Source organism: Sceloporus occidentalis, unplaced genomic scaffold, assembly GCF_023333645.1.
Source record: "Sceloporus occidentalis isolate IW3139 unplaced genomic scaffold, rSceOcc1.0.p SCAF_2, whole genome shotgun sequence".
In the NCBI taxonomy this organism is placed as follows: domain Eukaryota; kingdom Metazoa; phylum Chordata; class Lepidosauria; order Squamata; family Phrynosomatidae; genus Sceloporus; species Sceloporus occidentalis.
In genome coordinates, this window is record NW_028316982.1 from 274,115,597 (window position 1) to 274,132,095 (window position 16,499).

At 50.5% G+C, this 16,499-nt stretch overlaps 1 protein-coding gene across 2 annotated transcripts in view; it reads left to right on the forward strand.

The window, feature by feature from the left end:
- INPPL1 (inositol polyphosphate phosphatase like 1) overlaps positions 1-8,327 on the forward strand; it is a 75,978-nt gene extending 67,651 nt beyond the window's left edge. For both annotated transcript variants that reach the window (XM_089513215.1, XM_089513214.1), the window contains 3 exons: positions 612-1,365; positions 2,111-2,244; positions 4,862-8,327. In XM_089513215.1, coding sequence (XP_089369341.1) covers positions 612-1,365; positions 2,111-2,244; positions 4,862-4,952 — 979 coding nt within the window. In that variant the 3' untranslated portion in view covers positions 4,953-8,327. The remainder of the gene's footprint in view (positions 1-611; positions 1,366-2,110; positions 2,245-4,861) is intronic.
- The last annotated feature ends 8,172 nt before the right edge of the window (positions 8,328-16,499 follow it).

Consider the following 16,499-nt stretch of genomic DNA (forward strand, 5'->3'; position numbering starts at 1 on the left):
TGAGCCAACAGTGCGATGCGGCAGCTAAAAGGTCCAATGCAATTCTAGGCTGCATCAATAGAAGTATTGTGTCCAGATCAAGGGAAGTAATAGAGCCATTCTATTCTGCTTTGGTCAGGCCTCACCTGCAATAATCCTGTGTCCAGTTCTGGGCCCCACAATTCAAAAAGGATCTTGACCAGCTGGAGTGTGTCCAAAAGTGGGCCACCAAAATGATGAAGGGCCTGGAAACAACGACGCCCTGTGAGCAGAGACTTAGGGAACTGGGGAAGTTTAACTTGGAGAAGAGATGGTTAAGAGGTGAAATGATGGCCCTCTTTAAGTATTTGAAGGGATGTCATACTAAGGATGGAGCAAGCTTGCTTTCTGCTGCTCCAGAGAATAGGACAATGGAGCAATGGATGCAAGCTACAGGGAAAGATTCAGACTACTCCTCTGGACACTCTCCAGCTTGTCCACATCCTTCTTGAATTGTGATGAATTATGTATTATTCCAGGTGAGGCCCGACCAAACCAGACCAGAGTGACACTGTGACTTCCCTCGATCTAGACACAACACTCTGACCCTGACCCTAACCCTAACCCCTTTTTCCTCTCTCAATTTTGCACAGGTCTAAGCCTGACTCTCTTGCTGCGGAGCCTGAGGGTCCTGCTATGAAGAACAGCTTCAACAACCCAGCCTACTATGTCCTGGAGGGGGTCCCCCACCAGTTGCTTGTGGCCACGGAGCCCCCCTTGGCAGGGACCACCATGACCAAGCTTATGGCCCCCAGGAACAAGGTCCAGATCACGGTCCCCATCCAGCCGGAGCACCGTCGGCCCCAGCAGCCCCCGGCACCCCCTTCCCGGGCAGAGGAGAGTTCTGAGGAAGAGGAGTCGGGTGTCCTCAACCTGCCGCCCCCTGACTTCCCCCCTCCGCCCTTGCCCAAATCAGTGGACCTGGAGGCCACGGACAGTGCCTTCTACACCGCTGTGGGGGTCCGGGGAGAGGAGCCGGGGGCCAACAGGGCTCGCAGCACCGTGGCCTTCAGCGAGCCCCTGGAGTCCAAGGCCCCCAAGCTGCACCCCAGGCCAACTCCGTCCCTGGGGTCCGGGTTCAGCCAGCAAGGCCCCGGGGGGCTCCTGGATGACCGCTCATGCTCCGTGCTTCAGATGGCCCGGACCCTCAGCGAGGTGGACTACTCTGGGGGTGGTGGAGGTGAGACTGCCATGGGGAGGGAGCCGACTGGCCGGCCTCCGTCCCACCCAATGGCCAAAGCAAGGCTGGACCTGCCCCACCGGTGCCTTCACCCCGACTACAGCCGCCCCATGGCCTTCCCGCCCCACTCCATCCAGGAGAGCATCAAGGAGGACTCTGCAGAGGAGGTGGGTGATGCATGTGGGGAAGGGGCGCTTGGATGATGTATTGGGGTCTCAAGAGGGAAGAAGGGGACGGAGGGACCCCAGTTGCATCTGCACTGCTCAGTTACAACGCTTTTATAGCACTGCTGGCACAAGGGGAACTGAGAGGGGGCTCCTTTGCTTTCTGATGGCTCAGTGTACAGCAATTTTGATTCATGCACAAAATTATTTAAAATATTGTGTATAAAATTACCTTCAGGTTATGTCTATTAAGTGCGCATGAAGCATAAATGAGTTTTGTCCCATCTTGGGTCCAAATCTCCAAGCTATCTCATTAGGTACATGTGTGCAAACACACATATTCCAAAATCTAAATAATAATAATAATGATATTTCCAAAATCCAAAACGCCTCTGGATTCAGATGTTTTGGATAAGGGAGAACCAACCTGTAAAAGCAATTTGAAAATGTATGCCTTAGAGAAGAAGAAAAACAGGACAGTTTTGTTGCCCCTGGCAGAGCCTGAAAAGGTTCCTCTTTTTTGGACTGGGAAACTCTGCCTCCTTCCCTTTATTCACAACCCACCTTTCCCCCAAACTGGGAATTTCCCCAAATTCTCAGTATCCCTTCTTCTGTCCTGGGAGATTCTGAGAACTGTAGTCCGAAAAAGGGTCCCTTTTTCCAAATTCCCTTGGGTATTGCAAAGTCCCGGATTCAGGTGGTGCCAGCATGACCCCCCCATCCCTCTTTCTCCCCCCCCCCCCCACAGACCCTGGGGCAGGACGGCCGCAGCGGCTCCAGACAGAGCGAGTCCAGCGTCGGGGAATGGCTGCGGGCGCTTGGCATGGAGAGGTACGAGGAGGGCCTGATCCACAACGGCTGGGATGACCTGGAGTTCCTCAGGTGAGGCGTTGAGGTGGGGCTGGACAGGGCAACGGTGGGTGGGCAATAGGGTCTCCCAGGCCAAAGCCAAAGCGCCCGTCTGAACTAGGATGCGAAGGAGAGGATGGAAGAGCTATGGCCCTCGGCCATGCAAGAGGGAATGGGCTGGCATGCCAGAATGGGAGGACAGGCTCAAGACAGACAGGTGACCAGAGGACAAATACAGAGCTTATTCTTTGGCCCCAAGACTCTGTTGGCTGGTTGTGAAGAGATGTTGGAGTCATGCAGAATTTTGCAAAAACAGGGCTGGCTTCCCTTTATCCTTTGCTTGCAGTGAACATGGATCTTGGCTCCAAGAGTAGCATTTCCAAGCTCTGCAAAGGGAGACTTGCAGTGTGTTTGAGACTACCTGAGGGAAAGAGTTTGTAGCATGAGCTTTTGTAGTCTTGGGTCTACTTCCTCAGATGCATGGAGTGACCTGGGCATAAGCTCTTGTGGACTTGGTCTACTTCCTCAGGTGCTGGAAGTGGCCTGGGCATAGGCTCTCATAGTGTGAGTCCACTTCCTCAGATGCAGGCAGAGCTTATTTTGGGCTCCAAGACACTGTTCACTGGTTGTAAAGGTAAGTCAGTTATGCAGAATTTTGCAAGAATAGGGCAGGGATACTTGTATCCTATGTTTCCAGTGAAGAAAGGTCTTTGCATCAAAGAACAGCATTTCCAGGATCTGAAAGAGGGTTTTGCAGTACCTTTGAGACTGATGGAATGAAAGACTTTGTAGCATGAGCTTTTGTAGACTTGATCTCCTTCCTTACATGGATTGAGTGAACTAGTGCCCAGGAAGGACCAAAGGACCATGAGTCCTTCCACGGCATCAGTTCACCTCATGAATCTGAAGAAGGAGACCAAGACTCTGAAAGCTTATGCTGCAACTTCTTTCACGCAGTGTTTCCAAAATGCTACAAGATCCCTTTGGATGCTGATATATTCCAAATGCACACAGTCACGTTTCTAAATTTCCAAGCTCTTCTTTTAACCTTTGCTGACCTGCCAGTCCCTGGCCTGCCCCTGCTGTCCTCATCATAGGACTTTCTTCCCCCAAAGGTCCACCTTGACCCTCCCAGTCCTTGCAGGGCTGTAGGCAGTTATGGGTTGCTTCAGGATCCTAAACAGTGGCACCCTTGGTGCCACGGTTAAGCCAGTGTAACTCCACTTGTGTAACCCTGATTGGGATGCTGCCCTTGCACAGCATCCTATAAAGCACACTCATTCCCACAGTTCAAATCCAGTCAGTGCAAGGCATCGGATTTCTGATTTTAGACCATAACTCCCAGAATCCCCCAAGCCAGTGTTGGAGAGTTACTAGAGAACAGGATAGGCTTAGTTTAGCAATGGGAAAGAGGCAAAGCAGTCTGGCAAGGAAGCATGAATGTGGATGCCAGCCATGACTCTGGAGCGTATTAGGATAGCAACAGAGAGGTGGGAGCTTTCTCAGTGAGACTGAGGATGGTGTGCAATGAAGATCTCTACAGCAACCTGCACTTATTCCAGGGATATTATGGAGTGGGACTGAAAGTCTCCTCCTGGCTTTGCCAGGCCTGGCTCCCAATTCTTTCATCCCAGCTGGAAGAGCAAGAGCAGTTAGTGGTGCCACTTTGGCCACTGGGGGGCATTCGCTTCCCACGGTCCAGGGCATCTGCCCAGTTTAGGTGGGCCAGATGCATTTCTGGGGTAGAACTGGGACTTACTGGAGCAAGCAAATGCTGGATGTTACCTTCATACCATCCAGCTCAACATTGCCCATTGGGGGATTATGGGAGCTGAAGCCCCCCCCCCCCCCCCAAAGTAGCATTTTCAACTTCTGCTCTGCTCTGCTTTGTTTTAGCAAGAATTTGCTCTCCCACAAATGTCATATGAACCAGATTCCTGTGGTGGGTGTCTCACACATTTGTCAGTTCCCCAGTGGAAGCGATTGGGCGTTTCAAAGGTCAGAGAGGCAGAGATATGTTTGTGGTGCCATTGTGCACGGATGTGCATTGCACATTTACTTGTGTGTCCAGTTGGACATTTTGGATTGGCTGTGCAATGGCACCTCCCTCTGTTTGTAGGGAGTGCAAACTCAGCATAGGGTCTTCTCCTTTCTAGTGGCCTGGATTATTAGCCCCAGGGAATCCATGGGATTTATCCGCACCTTGATTTGCCATTCAGTGGGTCTGATCTCTTTGGGACTAGGATTCAGGCCCTTAAATAAATAGTGAATGAGGGATTTTGCTCTTGTCTCACCTGCTCCATCCATCCATCTAGATCAGTGTTGACTTGTCTGGGGCTTTGTGGTTTTTGCATTAAAAAAGTGATAGGGGAGAGGAAACAGTTTTTCACAAAAACATGTTTCCAGAGAAAGGGGGGGTCCCCCATGTGAAAATGACATTTTTGGCATCAAACCCAGACTTTCATGCAAAAAGCACAGGCATGTTTCTGTGCAGAATCATTTCCTGAAAATGTTCAGATCGTGCAAATGCCAGAAACCTGTGCAGCATTCTTGCCTGTTGGCTGTTCTTGGTGGGCATCAAATAGCAGCACACCTTCTTTCTATCTTTGCCTGGCCCAACAATGCCTTTTCCTTTTTCTGGCCCTCGCAGCGACATCACAGAGGAGGACCTGGAGGAGGCTGGCGTGATGGACCTGACCCACAAGCGCCTTCTTCTGGAGAACCTGAGGCTCAGGAAATAGATGGGGAGGTGGGCTTCCTGGCCTTATCTTGGGCCTCTGTGCCCCACCCAGGCTGTGCCTTTCCACCCCAGATTTAGGACCCCTTCCCTTCCCCACCCACCCACCCAAATCCTACCATGTTTGATGGAGGGACCTTGTGGCTGTCATGGCCGAACTAGGCACATGCCAAAAGATGGCACCAGGGCAGAGCTGCATGTTCAGTATGTCGCTGGAAGAGAGAAGTCATAGAACCATAGAGTTGGAAGGGACCATTGGGTCCAATCTCCTGCATGTGAAATGGAGGAAGACTTTGGGGTCGGTGGGTGGGTGGGTGGATGTGCTTTTATGCCCTCCTTGCTCCTGGGGGGATTGGGACCCAAGCAGATGGAGGGGAGACAGGAACAACCAGGGAGCAAACGTGTTCCAGGTGACTCTGGTGGCTTAAGCTGAGCCTTGAAGAAGAGCATCCTTAGTGCCCAGGTGACGTGGGTCTTTCTCAGGTGGCCCAGGTGCCCCGGTTACTTGGGAGTCTCCCAAGTCAAGCATTTCAGAGGAGCAACCTTAACCCGCCCACCCCAAGCTGTTCCCCTTCTTCCTCTTCCTTCCCATGCTTCTGGCTAAGTTATTCTTATTTATTGCAACAAAAGAAGGACTCCTTGCTTTTCCTCTCCCCTTTTTTCCTTTTCTTTCTAGGAACCACATATTGTAACTCCCCTGCCCTTGATGGCCTCTGAACCGAATCTGGTTTCTTGGGTCAGATTCCCCAAAGTGTCCATCCCTCCCCGCCCCCTCCCTTCCTGGCTCTGCGGACTCCCAAATGGAAAGAGCCCCCCCCCCCCCCGGACTGTGTTTTCCTCCTCCAGGTGCATGTTTCTCTCCAGCGAGACGTGAGCAAGCCCTCTCCCTGGTTTCAGTGGAAATGTTTTGGTAGCCATAGCTCTTCTCCCTGTTCATAGGGGCCTGAACCAGCCTGAGAGGCCCTTGCCCAGGGACCAAAGCCCACTGCTGCAAAGGGGGCTGATAGGAATCAAGAGCTCTCTTTAGTTGGGAAGGGTCAACATGAAGACCATCATCATCACACTTTGGGTCATGGTTGCAATAACTGGGCCCTTCTGCTCCCACTGAAAAGACAGTCATTGGAAAGGACCATTTCTGTTCCTTAGATGCTTTTGGAGGCAGCAATGTTGCATCGCATGCAGATGCAGGGGTTTCCAACACCTTGCATGGCCTCCAAGATTTGATTTTCCTGTTAACATTTTTTGGAAGGAAAGGAGAAGAGTGGGTCCCAGGAACGTCAGGAACTTTGGTCTAGATTCCCTTCCAAGAGGTGCCTTTGGTGCCGCCAGACTTTGACTAAAGCCAGAGATGTCCAGGGCCAGGAATGTCCCTCTGGGAGGGGAATGGGGGGGGGGTGTTTGGCATCCACATCAAAGTGGCCACCAGGTCTTTCTTTTGGTGTCCATCCCACGGCGTGAGAGTCCCACTCGTCCTCCTTGCCTCCTGGAAGGCTTTTCAACCATCCTCAGAAACTCTCCAGGCCGGCCCCACAGTTTGGCATCTGCTGCTTTTCCCCCTGAAGCATCCAGCCTTAAACCCACTGACCCCACAGGCACTTCCTTCCCCGAAACATGGCCACCAGCCCCACAGACAGCTCTCTGAGGCTCAGCCTCTGGTTAGCTCCAGCGTCCAAATGGAGCAAAGGGTGCAGGAAGCCCTCTCAGGGTGGGGGGGGGGGGGAGGTGGAAGGGAATTGGGGGGCCTTAGCTCTGGAGCAGGTCAGCAACCCTCCCCCCAGCCATCCAGCGGCATTTCTAGCTTGGCCCTCCCAGTGGCCTGGCAGACCCTCTAGCTGGTGGGCGCAAGGGATGGGCAAATGTGGCCCTCCAGGTATGGTTGGACTGCACCTCCCAGCAGCCTCCTTAACACAGGTGGGGAGTGCTGGGAGTTGCAATCCAGTAGCATCTGGAGGACCTTATGATTCCCATTCTTTGACCCATGCTTGCAGGAGGGCTTTGGCAGCATCACGGAATGGACAATACCCATGAGCTGAGAAAAGAGCACTTCCATCTTCACGTTGGACTGCAAGCCCCATCATGCTCAGCCAGTGTGCTCAGAGGGATGGTTTTGACACATCTGGAGGGGGCCAGGGTTTGGGAAGGCCTGCTTTCTTTTGCTCGGACGTCCTCTCTGTGTCTGGAATGGAGTAGATCCCATCAAGTCCATGAGGATGGGGGCCTTGGTGGTGACTGCACAGCGGCACATGGGGGCAAGTGGAAATTGCAGGAGAGGTGCAGAGAACGCCAGGTTGAACAAGGGCCACCTTACACGCTCACTCAAGGAGTTGCGCATGGGAAGGACAAGCGTCCACCTGGCGCCCACTGCACCTCTCCTGCAATGTCCATTTGCCCCCATTGGGTCCCCAGGGAGGGCTTGGGAGTCATAGCACACCCCGCCACCCACTTGACCATTAAGCAGTGCTTGACCCTTGCCGAAAGAGCCTCCTGTCTCCTTCCCTTTGAGGGATCCCCCATGTTTGCAGGGCTTGAAAGTAGAGTTGAAAATCCTCCTTGACCCACAGTGTCACCTTGACCCTCCTGAAGAAACCATGCTGGATAAAGAGGTGGCTTAAAGCTTTATGGTTCCAGGGTGGGTCTTTGCCCCTTGACCTTCCAGATGACCCCCTTCCTGTGATCTGTGCAAACCGAGGTGCCTTCAGAGAAGATGGATGCATGCAATCCCAGGCAGGACCCTGGATTGTGGCCCTGGAAGGCCAGAAGCGAAGGAGAGCTATGTGGCAAGTCCCCTGGCCTCCTCACTCTTCCTTCCTTTCTCCCTCTCTGAGAAATGGATCCATCGCCCAGTGCCTTACTTTATAAAACTATGAGGAGCTGGAGGAAGGCAAGAGGAGCGGACAGAGGCCAGACCTGCAAGAGGTTGCAAGGGATGCTCTTGCTGGAAGACCTCTTCTTGGGCCTCTCCAAACCTCAGCAAGGAGCCGTTCTTGTCAATAGAAATGAAGGATGTTTCTCTGTTGTTCTGTTTTGTTTTCTTGCGATTATGCTTCAGGGTTGGGCCATTCCTTCCCACCCATGAAGCCTGTTTTTTATGATTCCTCTCATCATTTCGTGGTTGTTATTATTAGCATTTGGCATGAGTTTAACCCTACTAAATTCTTCTATGCGCTACTTTATACGTGTGTACGTGTGTGTGTGTGTGTGTGTGTGTATTTTTAAAAATATATGTTTAATTTAATTATTTGAAACTCTTTTTATGCTTAATTTCACACGGGCGGCTGCTGCTGCTGCGGGAGTTGCAATGGTTTGTGTTCCTTCACATTTCATGTCTTACTTAGTTTTCCCGCACCAGAAGAAGCAATAAAAGGGCTTGTTTGCTTAATGAAGGTCTCTTGCATTGATTTGTTTTTAAAAATGGCAGTCCTCTTCTGTGATGAGGTGTTGCACCCACAGTATAAAAAGTGCATATATGCCGTCTCAAATGGATTTAGTCCACCGGATGAAAGATGCAATCGTTTGGAAGCCTACCGAGTGCTGCATGGGGCCAGTATTTGGGTGGCATGCAAAGGATTTTAGGTTCATTGTGGAATCCTAGTTCAGCCCCATTCTGCCATGCAGGAACTCACCATCCAAGCCCTCCTTGTGACAGATGGCCATCCAGACTCTGTTTAAAAACAACCTCCAAAGAAGGATTCTCCACCAAAATCTCCAAGGAAGGAGTGTGTTCCACTGGCCAACAGCCCTTACTGTCAGGAAGTTCTTCCTATTGTTGAGGTGGAATCTCTTTTCCTGCAGCTTGCATCCATTGTTCCGGGTCCTGTTCTCTGGAGCAGCAGAAAACAAGCTTGCTCCCTCCTCAATATGACATCCCTTCAAATATTTAAACAGGGCTATCATATCACCCCTTAACCTTCTCTTCTCCAGGCTAAACATCCCCAGCTCCCTGAGTCTTTCCTCATAGGGCTTCATGATTTCCAGACCCTTCACCATTTTAGTTGCCCTCCTTTGAACACATGGCTCCAGTTTCTCAACATCCTTTTTGATTTGTGGTGCCCAGAACTGAACACAATATTCCAAGTGGGGTCTGACCAAAGCAAAATAGAGTGGCACTATTACTTCCCTTGATCTAATAGACACTATACTTCTGTTGATGCAGCCTAGAATCGCATTGGCCTTTTTAGATGCCACATCACACTGTTGCCTCATGTTCAACTTGTGGTCTACTTGGACTCCTAGATCCCTTTCACATGTATAAGTCTCCTTCAGCCAGGTGTCCCCCATCCTATATCTTTGCAACTACGATGGCTTCAGTTGAGCTATGGATTGCTCAGGCTTGCCTTGCCCGCCATGGCATTTGCGTGTCTTTTTAGAGGCCCATGCTATCCTTCCCTTTCATCCCCAGAGACCAGCCACCTTCTCTTGGACCACCAGATCCACCGTCTCCTTATGGGTTGCCGAAGGAGGAGCACGCCAGGATGTTCTTCAATAAATTAAGTTTATTTGGATTAGCATATTTTGCAAATGAGATCAATAAATTACAGAACAGGAATTTTATTTTTAAAGTTTAAAAAAAGCCTAAACCAAAACAAGCTAAACATCAGCTGAAGACCAGCAACAGTCGCACGGCATCCAAAAGGGAGAGGTCAACTTTGGCGGCCATCCGCTTTTCGACGCAGACAAAGGAGGCCAAATACTTCGAAGGGATTCTGTAATATCAGCACACACACAGGCCTAGCTTTCTGAATATCACCACAATGTTGTAACTCCCATCATCCCCAAACATTCTTTTTTGTCATGTGATTTCTGCTCTCTGGTACCCCAGCAAACTCCATAAACCCAGCTTTTCATGAGCCTTTTCACCTTGTGGGTTCCCAAACTTCCAGATTTGAGGACTTTTCATTTTCCAGAATCCCTGACCTTTGACCAAGCTGACTGGGGCTTCTGGGAGATGAAGTCCAAACCACTTAGAGGACCAACCTTTGGGAATCACTCCATTACACTATTATTGTATTGCTATGATTCCACTTTAAATGCATCCTATGGGTTTAAATGCATCCTATGGGAATGCACCTCTTCTTAAAACTTCAACTCCCAGGATGTCATAGGATGATGCTGTGACAGTTAAAGTGGAATCGCAGTGCTATGCTTGCGCAGTGTGGAAGACCCCTGTTTCCCTCTCCCTTTGGGACATTTGGGGTCTGTTGTTCATGGCATGGGAAGTCCTTTGTCGCCTCCACTCCTAGGCCTTTGCAGCCAGGCCCCATTTCCTCGGGTGGGAACCAGTAAAGATGCTGAACTGGGCAGCAGCAGGGGCAAGGGGCAAGGGGCATGGTGCTGCTTCCTTCCAACCCTGCAAAGAAAGGGCTGCGTTGGTTTTGGGGCCATGAAGCCTCTGAACTGAAAAATTGGTAGCTTGGAAAGCAAGCAGAGATTAAAAATGGCCATTTTGGCTGGGATTATGACTAGGGACGGCAGTGGGAGGATGCAGCAAAGGCTAGGACATTGGTACCCTAAGAGACCCGGATTAAATACCCCAAAGCAGTGGTCCCCAAACTGTGCCCTTTGAGAGATTTTGGACTTCAGCTCCCAGAAGCCTCAGCCATGTTAGCCAATGGTCTGAGGTTCTGGGAGCTGAAATCCAAAGTCCCTTAAAGAGCACAGTTTGGAGACACTGCCCCAAAGGCACCAGATCTCTTCAGATCTTGGACGTTAAGCAGGGTCAGCCCTGGTTAGCCCTTGGATGGGAGACCACCAAGGAGTCCCAGGTGCTTTTGGGCTTTTATTTCAGAGGAAGGAACTGGCACAACCACCTCTGAAGATCCTTTGCCTATGAAAACCCTATGAGAAATTGATGGGTTTGCCATAAGTATTGACTTACTACTAAGTCAAGATTTATTTAACTTATTAGACTTACTAATTAAGTCTAATATGTTTAATAAGTCTTGGCTTATTAAAATTAATGGGTTCCTCGTAGGTCTTGACAGATGACTTGGAGGCAGACGGACAAACACAAAGGCACCAGATTCCCCTCTGATCTTGGAAGCTAAACAGGGTCAGCCCTGGTTAGTACTTGAATGGGAGACCACCAAATGATGTCTGGTGTTTGAAGGTTCTATTTCAAGAGGAAGAAACTGGACAAACCACTTCTAAGGAGTCCTTTGCCCAGGAAAGCCCTTTGAAATCCATGGGGCTGGCAACAGAGAGACACACAAGAGGATGGGGATGAGGCTTTGCGGCAGAGACAAAGGCCTGGGGCAGGGGGCAACTTAGTTAAGAGACCCCATAAACTAAGGCTGACCGGTCAAGAGTGACCAGGGGAATGAGCATTTGCAAAGCAACAGGGCTGCCCACCCCAAGGCATGGAAGAGATGTCACAAGGCTGCATGCTTAGAGTAATGCAGCAAACAAGGGGGCAGGCATCTGGTGGGTAGGACCACTACTACCATAGACATTCGTGTACATGTTGACCTCGTCTATAAGTCGAGGGATGGTTTCAGAGTCAAAACCATGGATTTTGGTATGACCTGTGGATCCGTCGAGGCGAGGGTCAAACTTAGGAGACCATAAGGAAGGATGGCAAGGGGAAAGACCACTTCTGTCCCTCCTTCGCCTTCTTCTCTGGACCGCTCCCAACCGATTCCCAGGCGCTGGAGGAGAAGTTTTAAGTTTTGGATCTCTCCTGTAAAGTTAAACCAAAATCCGGAACAGACCCAATACCCCACTGAAGGTGCATCTACATTGTTGAAATAATGCAGTTTAACACTGCTTTCATTGGCATGGCTCCATCCTAAGGAATATTGGGATCTGTAGTCTCTTGTGGTTCTAGAGGTGATGACTGAAGGCTAAGTATCTCAAAAAACTACACAACCCATGAATCCATAGCACTTAAAGCGAGTCAAACTGCACCATTTCTGCAGTGTAGAAATGGCATTTCAAGTTTTCTAGTTGGGATTTGACTGCTGCTGAGGGATCACAGGTTGCAGAATATGGCAAAGCAAGAGAAACAACAGGATTTAGGAAAGGAATGGTCATGCTTTTGACATGAGCTGCAAAGGGGTTTGGAGCATTTATCTTCAACTAATTCAACCCCTGGCCCCACTTGCACAGCACAAAATGGATCTAAAGTGGATAAAATTCTGGGGAAAGTGTGGAATATATTGGAATATATTGTTTGTTCCCAATGTTTTTCTGTTGGGACTGAAATGCACTTATTGCCTGGTCAAGATGCAACCTTACACTTCAGGGAGGCTTTGCATGCACTGTTTTCCTCAGTCCTGGCACCTTCTGGATGTGCTGGACTACAGGTCCCATCATCTCCAGGAAGCATGGCCACTAAGCTGATGGGAGTTGTGGTCCCAGCCTGTAAGAAAATGATGTTCTACAGCAGCAGCATCAAAATGAAGAAGGAGTTGGGCAGGAGTTGTGCCATGCCCTTGCCCAATGCCAAGGGATGATGGGAGCTGTAGTAGTCCAGCCCATGGGGATGCCACCAGGGAGTGGAAGGGTCTCCAAGAGGTGCCTTTCAGGTGGAATGGAGGGACGGTGGGCTGCCAACATAGCCCAGGGGAAGGAGCACATGCATCCCCTGTCATCATGAGCCACAAAGATGGACACCTGGGCCTTGCTGCCCCACTCTAAGGTGCAAGACCCACAACCAAGACCCCTTGCGTGGCCAGTCACATCCCTCGACAGTGAGATCTCTGCACATATTGGGGAAATAAATGACCCTTGCAGGGCAAAATTTGCAGGGAAGGGAGTGGGCTTTTATTTTGAGGCTGAATGAGGCCAATATATGAGGAAAAAGCCATTGGAAGAGGTCATAAGAGGGCTTCAATTTGGGTGGAGGGGTCTAGACACTCTGCACATTTCCAGGTTCTCTGAAGATGCCAAAGCCACAGATGCAGGCCAAACGTCAGGAACAAACTAGGGTTGCCATATCCCGCCGGGGGCGGGACAATCCCGGTTTGGGTGGTGCCGTCCCGGTCCCGGTCCGGTTTGGCGCCCAAACCGGGACGGCCCCGCCCACCGCGGCCACCTCAGCCCCCGCGGCGGCTCCAAGGCCTTGCTGAGGCCTGGGAGGGCTCTCCACGGTCGGAACTCCAGCTGCGGAGACGCTCCCTCCCGGACCCCAGCGAGGCCTTGGAGGCGGCTCCGCGGTCGGAGCTCCGGCCGCGGGGTCCTCCAAGGCCTCCGCGTGGCCAGGGAGGAGGAGGAGGCCGCTTCCCACCACGGCGATCGCCGCGTTCAGGAGCAGCCTCCGCCTCCTTCCCGGTCTAGGAGCCAGGCCCAGGCTTGCTCCTAAGCCGGGGAGGAAGCGGAGACTGCTCCCATCGCGGCAATCGCTGCGATGGGAACCGGCCTCCGCCTCCTTCCTGCCCTGGGAGGAAGCCTGGGCCGGCGATCGCGGAGCCCTGGAAGGCCTCGCTGGGGGCTTGGGAGACACTGTCTCCCAAGGCCCCAGCGAAGCCTTCAAGCGGCTCCGCGATTGCGGAGTCCTCCAAGGCCTCGCTGGGGCCTGCAAGACGCTGTCTCCCAGGCCCCAGCGAAGCATTGGAGAATGTTTAAAAATGTAGGACCTTTTTTTTTAATTTCCTGGCCAGGAATTTTTTTAAAAAAAAGGTCCTACATTTTAAAACATTGTCCTACATTTGTCCCGGTTTGGAGGTCCTCGGGGATGGCAACCCTAGATCAAACTCATCTAGAACATGGCCACAGAGCCTGAAAAACCCACAAAAACTATGGATGCTGGCTGTGAAAGTCTTCGACTTCCTACAATGGACCCATCCTGTGGGATCCAGAGATTTGTAGTCTGAAGAGGTATTGTGTGCATATGGTTCTTTGCAATAATGCAAGGGGCAAACTACAGATCCAGGACACATCACTAAAATTGTATTAAAGTTTGTGCAGTGTGGCTGCTGCCTTGGAAATGCAACTTCTAGTAAGAATCCTGGGATCTGCGGACCACAAAAACTAGCTTTCCCAAGCTTGCAGGCAGAAGACATGCTTTGCACTGAGAAAGTGCTCAGAATGGATTCCCACGCCAGTCTCTTTCATTACAAGGGTCTTCTGAAAGCCAGGCTGGAAAAGACCCCTCTCCATAAGCAACCTTGGCCTCCAGTCTGATGCTTAGTCCCAAGTAGAGGAGACCCACTGACTCAATGGGATTTACCAATATGTCAACCGACCATTGAACAGCTGAGCATCCCATTGAGCAGTGGCAACGGGCAGCATCCATGTTGGTGAGATGACGCATCCACCCCATATTTTAGCTTCCATTTCCAAGGGCACTGTCTGATGTCTTTCTGCAACAGGATTCAGTCCCACTTGGGATGAACATGTCCAAGCTAAAAGCTGGCATGGATTCAATGCCCCGCTGGCATGGAAACTGCCACTCGCCTCTTCAAAACAGGCAGATCCCAAGTGGTTTTACACTTACAAGTGTAAGGCAACCTCACTTGTATTTGGGTTTACACAACACCTGTTTACAATCCTTTTACAAAGGGGATGGAGGAATACCCCGAACTTGGAAAGGTCCCATCTCCCCTTCCTCGACCCCCATCCCTGCCATTTCTTTCTTTGGGGAGAAAACCGAAGGCAATCCAGATTAGTCTCAGGCGGACATTCAAAGCAGACCAAGGCTAGTGCTCTCAGCCTCCCACATTTGCGGTTTTGACTTTTGCGGATTTGGTTATTAATGGATTGGAGTAATACGTCCCTTCTACGAATCTCTAGGTCCCTCAGCACAACTTGGTCATAGATTCTTGATGGAGGGCCACTTGCAGTGATTCCCAAACTTTGATCCTCCAGGTGTTTTGGACTTCAGCTCCCAGAAGCCCCAGCCAGCTTGGCCAACAGTCAGGAATTCTGGGAGCTGAAGTCCAAAACATCTGGAGGACCAAAGGTTGGGAACCACAGACCTAGAGATTCCTAGAGATCCCACCTCTCTAGGCATTTGTAGGTCCTCCCACACAATTCTGTGGTCAACGTATTTATAGAATCATAGAGATGGAAGAGACCCCCAGGAGGGCCCTGATCCAGTCCAACCCCCTTCTGCCATGCAGGAACTCTCCATCAAGTCATCCCCACTGAGAGATGGCCATCCAGTGGATGGTGACCACAGAGTTTTCCTGGAGGACCTAGAGATTCCTACACAGGTGTTCTCTCAAGTAAAAAAAAGGTGGTTTATCATTGGTGTTTTTTTCACTTTTGGGGGACACCAGCAAATGTGAAGGGATCATTGTATTCTCATCATAATAAATAGGGGTAGAATCCAGAGACATTGCTATGTCAATTGGGAAAAATCAGCATGCAAAGGGATCTTGTGGCACCTTTCAGAAAAAGAAACAGCAGCATCAGCTTGCATTCAATGCATTAGACGCATCTGAGGAATTACACCAAGAAAGCAAATGCTACGAAGTCACTGAGTCCCAAAGGGGCTACAGAGGCTGGATGTCCGTCTATTGGGGATGCTTTGATGGAGAGTTCCTGCATGGCAGAATGGGGTTGGACTGAACCAGGGCCCTTTTTGGGGTCTCTTCCAACTCTAGGATTCTACGATTCTAAGATCCCTTTGTATAATAATAAATGGGGTTTGGTTGCTCCCCTTATTCCTCAGACATTTGATTATGGACAAGAGAAGGCAGGGGTTTCTCGACCTCCAAATCTGCCTTGACCCTTCCTGACTCTGGTCTGAAGCCACTGGCTGGAATCCTGGTGGAGTCCCGTCTGTGGGGGGCCTCCCTTCTGCAGTTGCACTTTTGGGGGCCGTTGTGCAAAGGACATACTGTACTGAGTTCACAGTTGTGTAGGCAGAGTTGCGCAAGTGTGACCATCACACAGGAGCCTCAGTCCTATTGTTGGTCTTAGCTAGAGCAGTTGGCCCTCCACATTTGTGGCTTTGACTTTTGTGGATGTGATTATTTGCGGGTTTGATTAATATGTCCTCTCTGGGAATCTCTTTAAGTCCTCCTGCGCAGCTCTGACAGAAGTTGGCCATAGAGTTGTGCTGGAGAATCGAACCTAGAAGTTCCTAGAGGAAACACTTATCTAGGCATTTGTAAGTCTTCCAGTGCAATTCTATGGTCAACGTCTGGCAGATGTTCACCATAGAGTTGCACTGGAGGACCTAGAGATTCCTGGAGAAAACACTTCTCTAGGCATTTGTAGATCCTCTAGAATGTGTCTATGATCAACTCCTGGCAGATATTGAGTTGCACTGGAGGACTTGCAGAATCCTAGAGAGATGTTCTCAGGTTAAAAAGAATAGCATTTTAAAATTTGCAGTTTCCCCACATTCATGGGAACCCTTTACGCTTAGCCCCAGCAAAAGTGTAGGGAACCAGTGCGGTGGGATTTCTCTATGTGTCGATTCCCCTCTCAGCCTTTGATCAAATGGATCTCTTCCAATTGGGAATAACCCAGAGGTTTCCAGCCATGAAGCTCTGCCTTTTTGGATGATGCATAAGTATTCCATGTCCACTTTGGATGTCGGACGGAGACCCTGTGTGTTATTCCCCATTGCACAAATGCACAACCAGCAGATACACATGAGCAC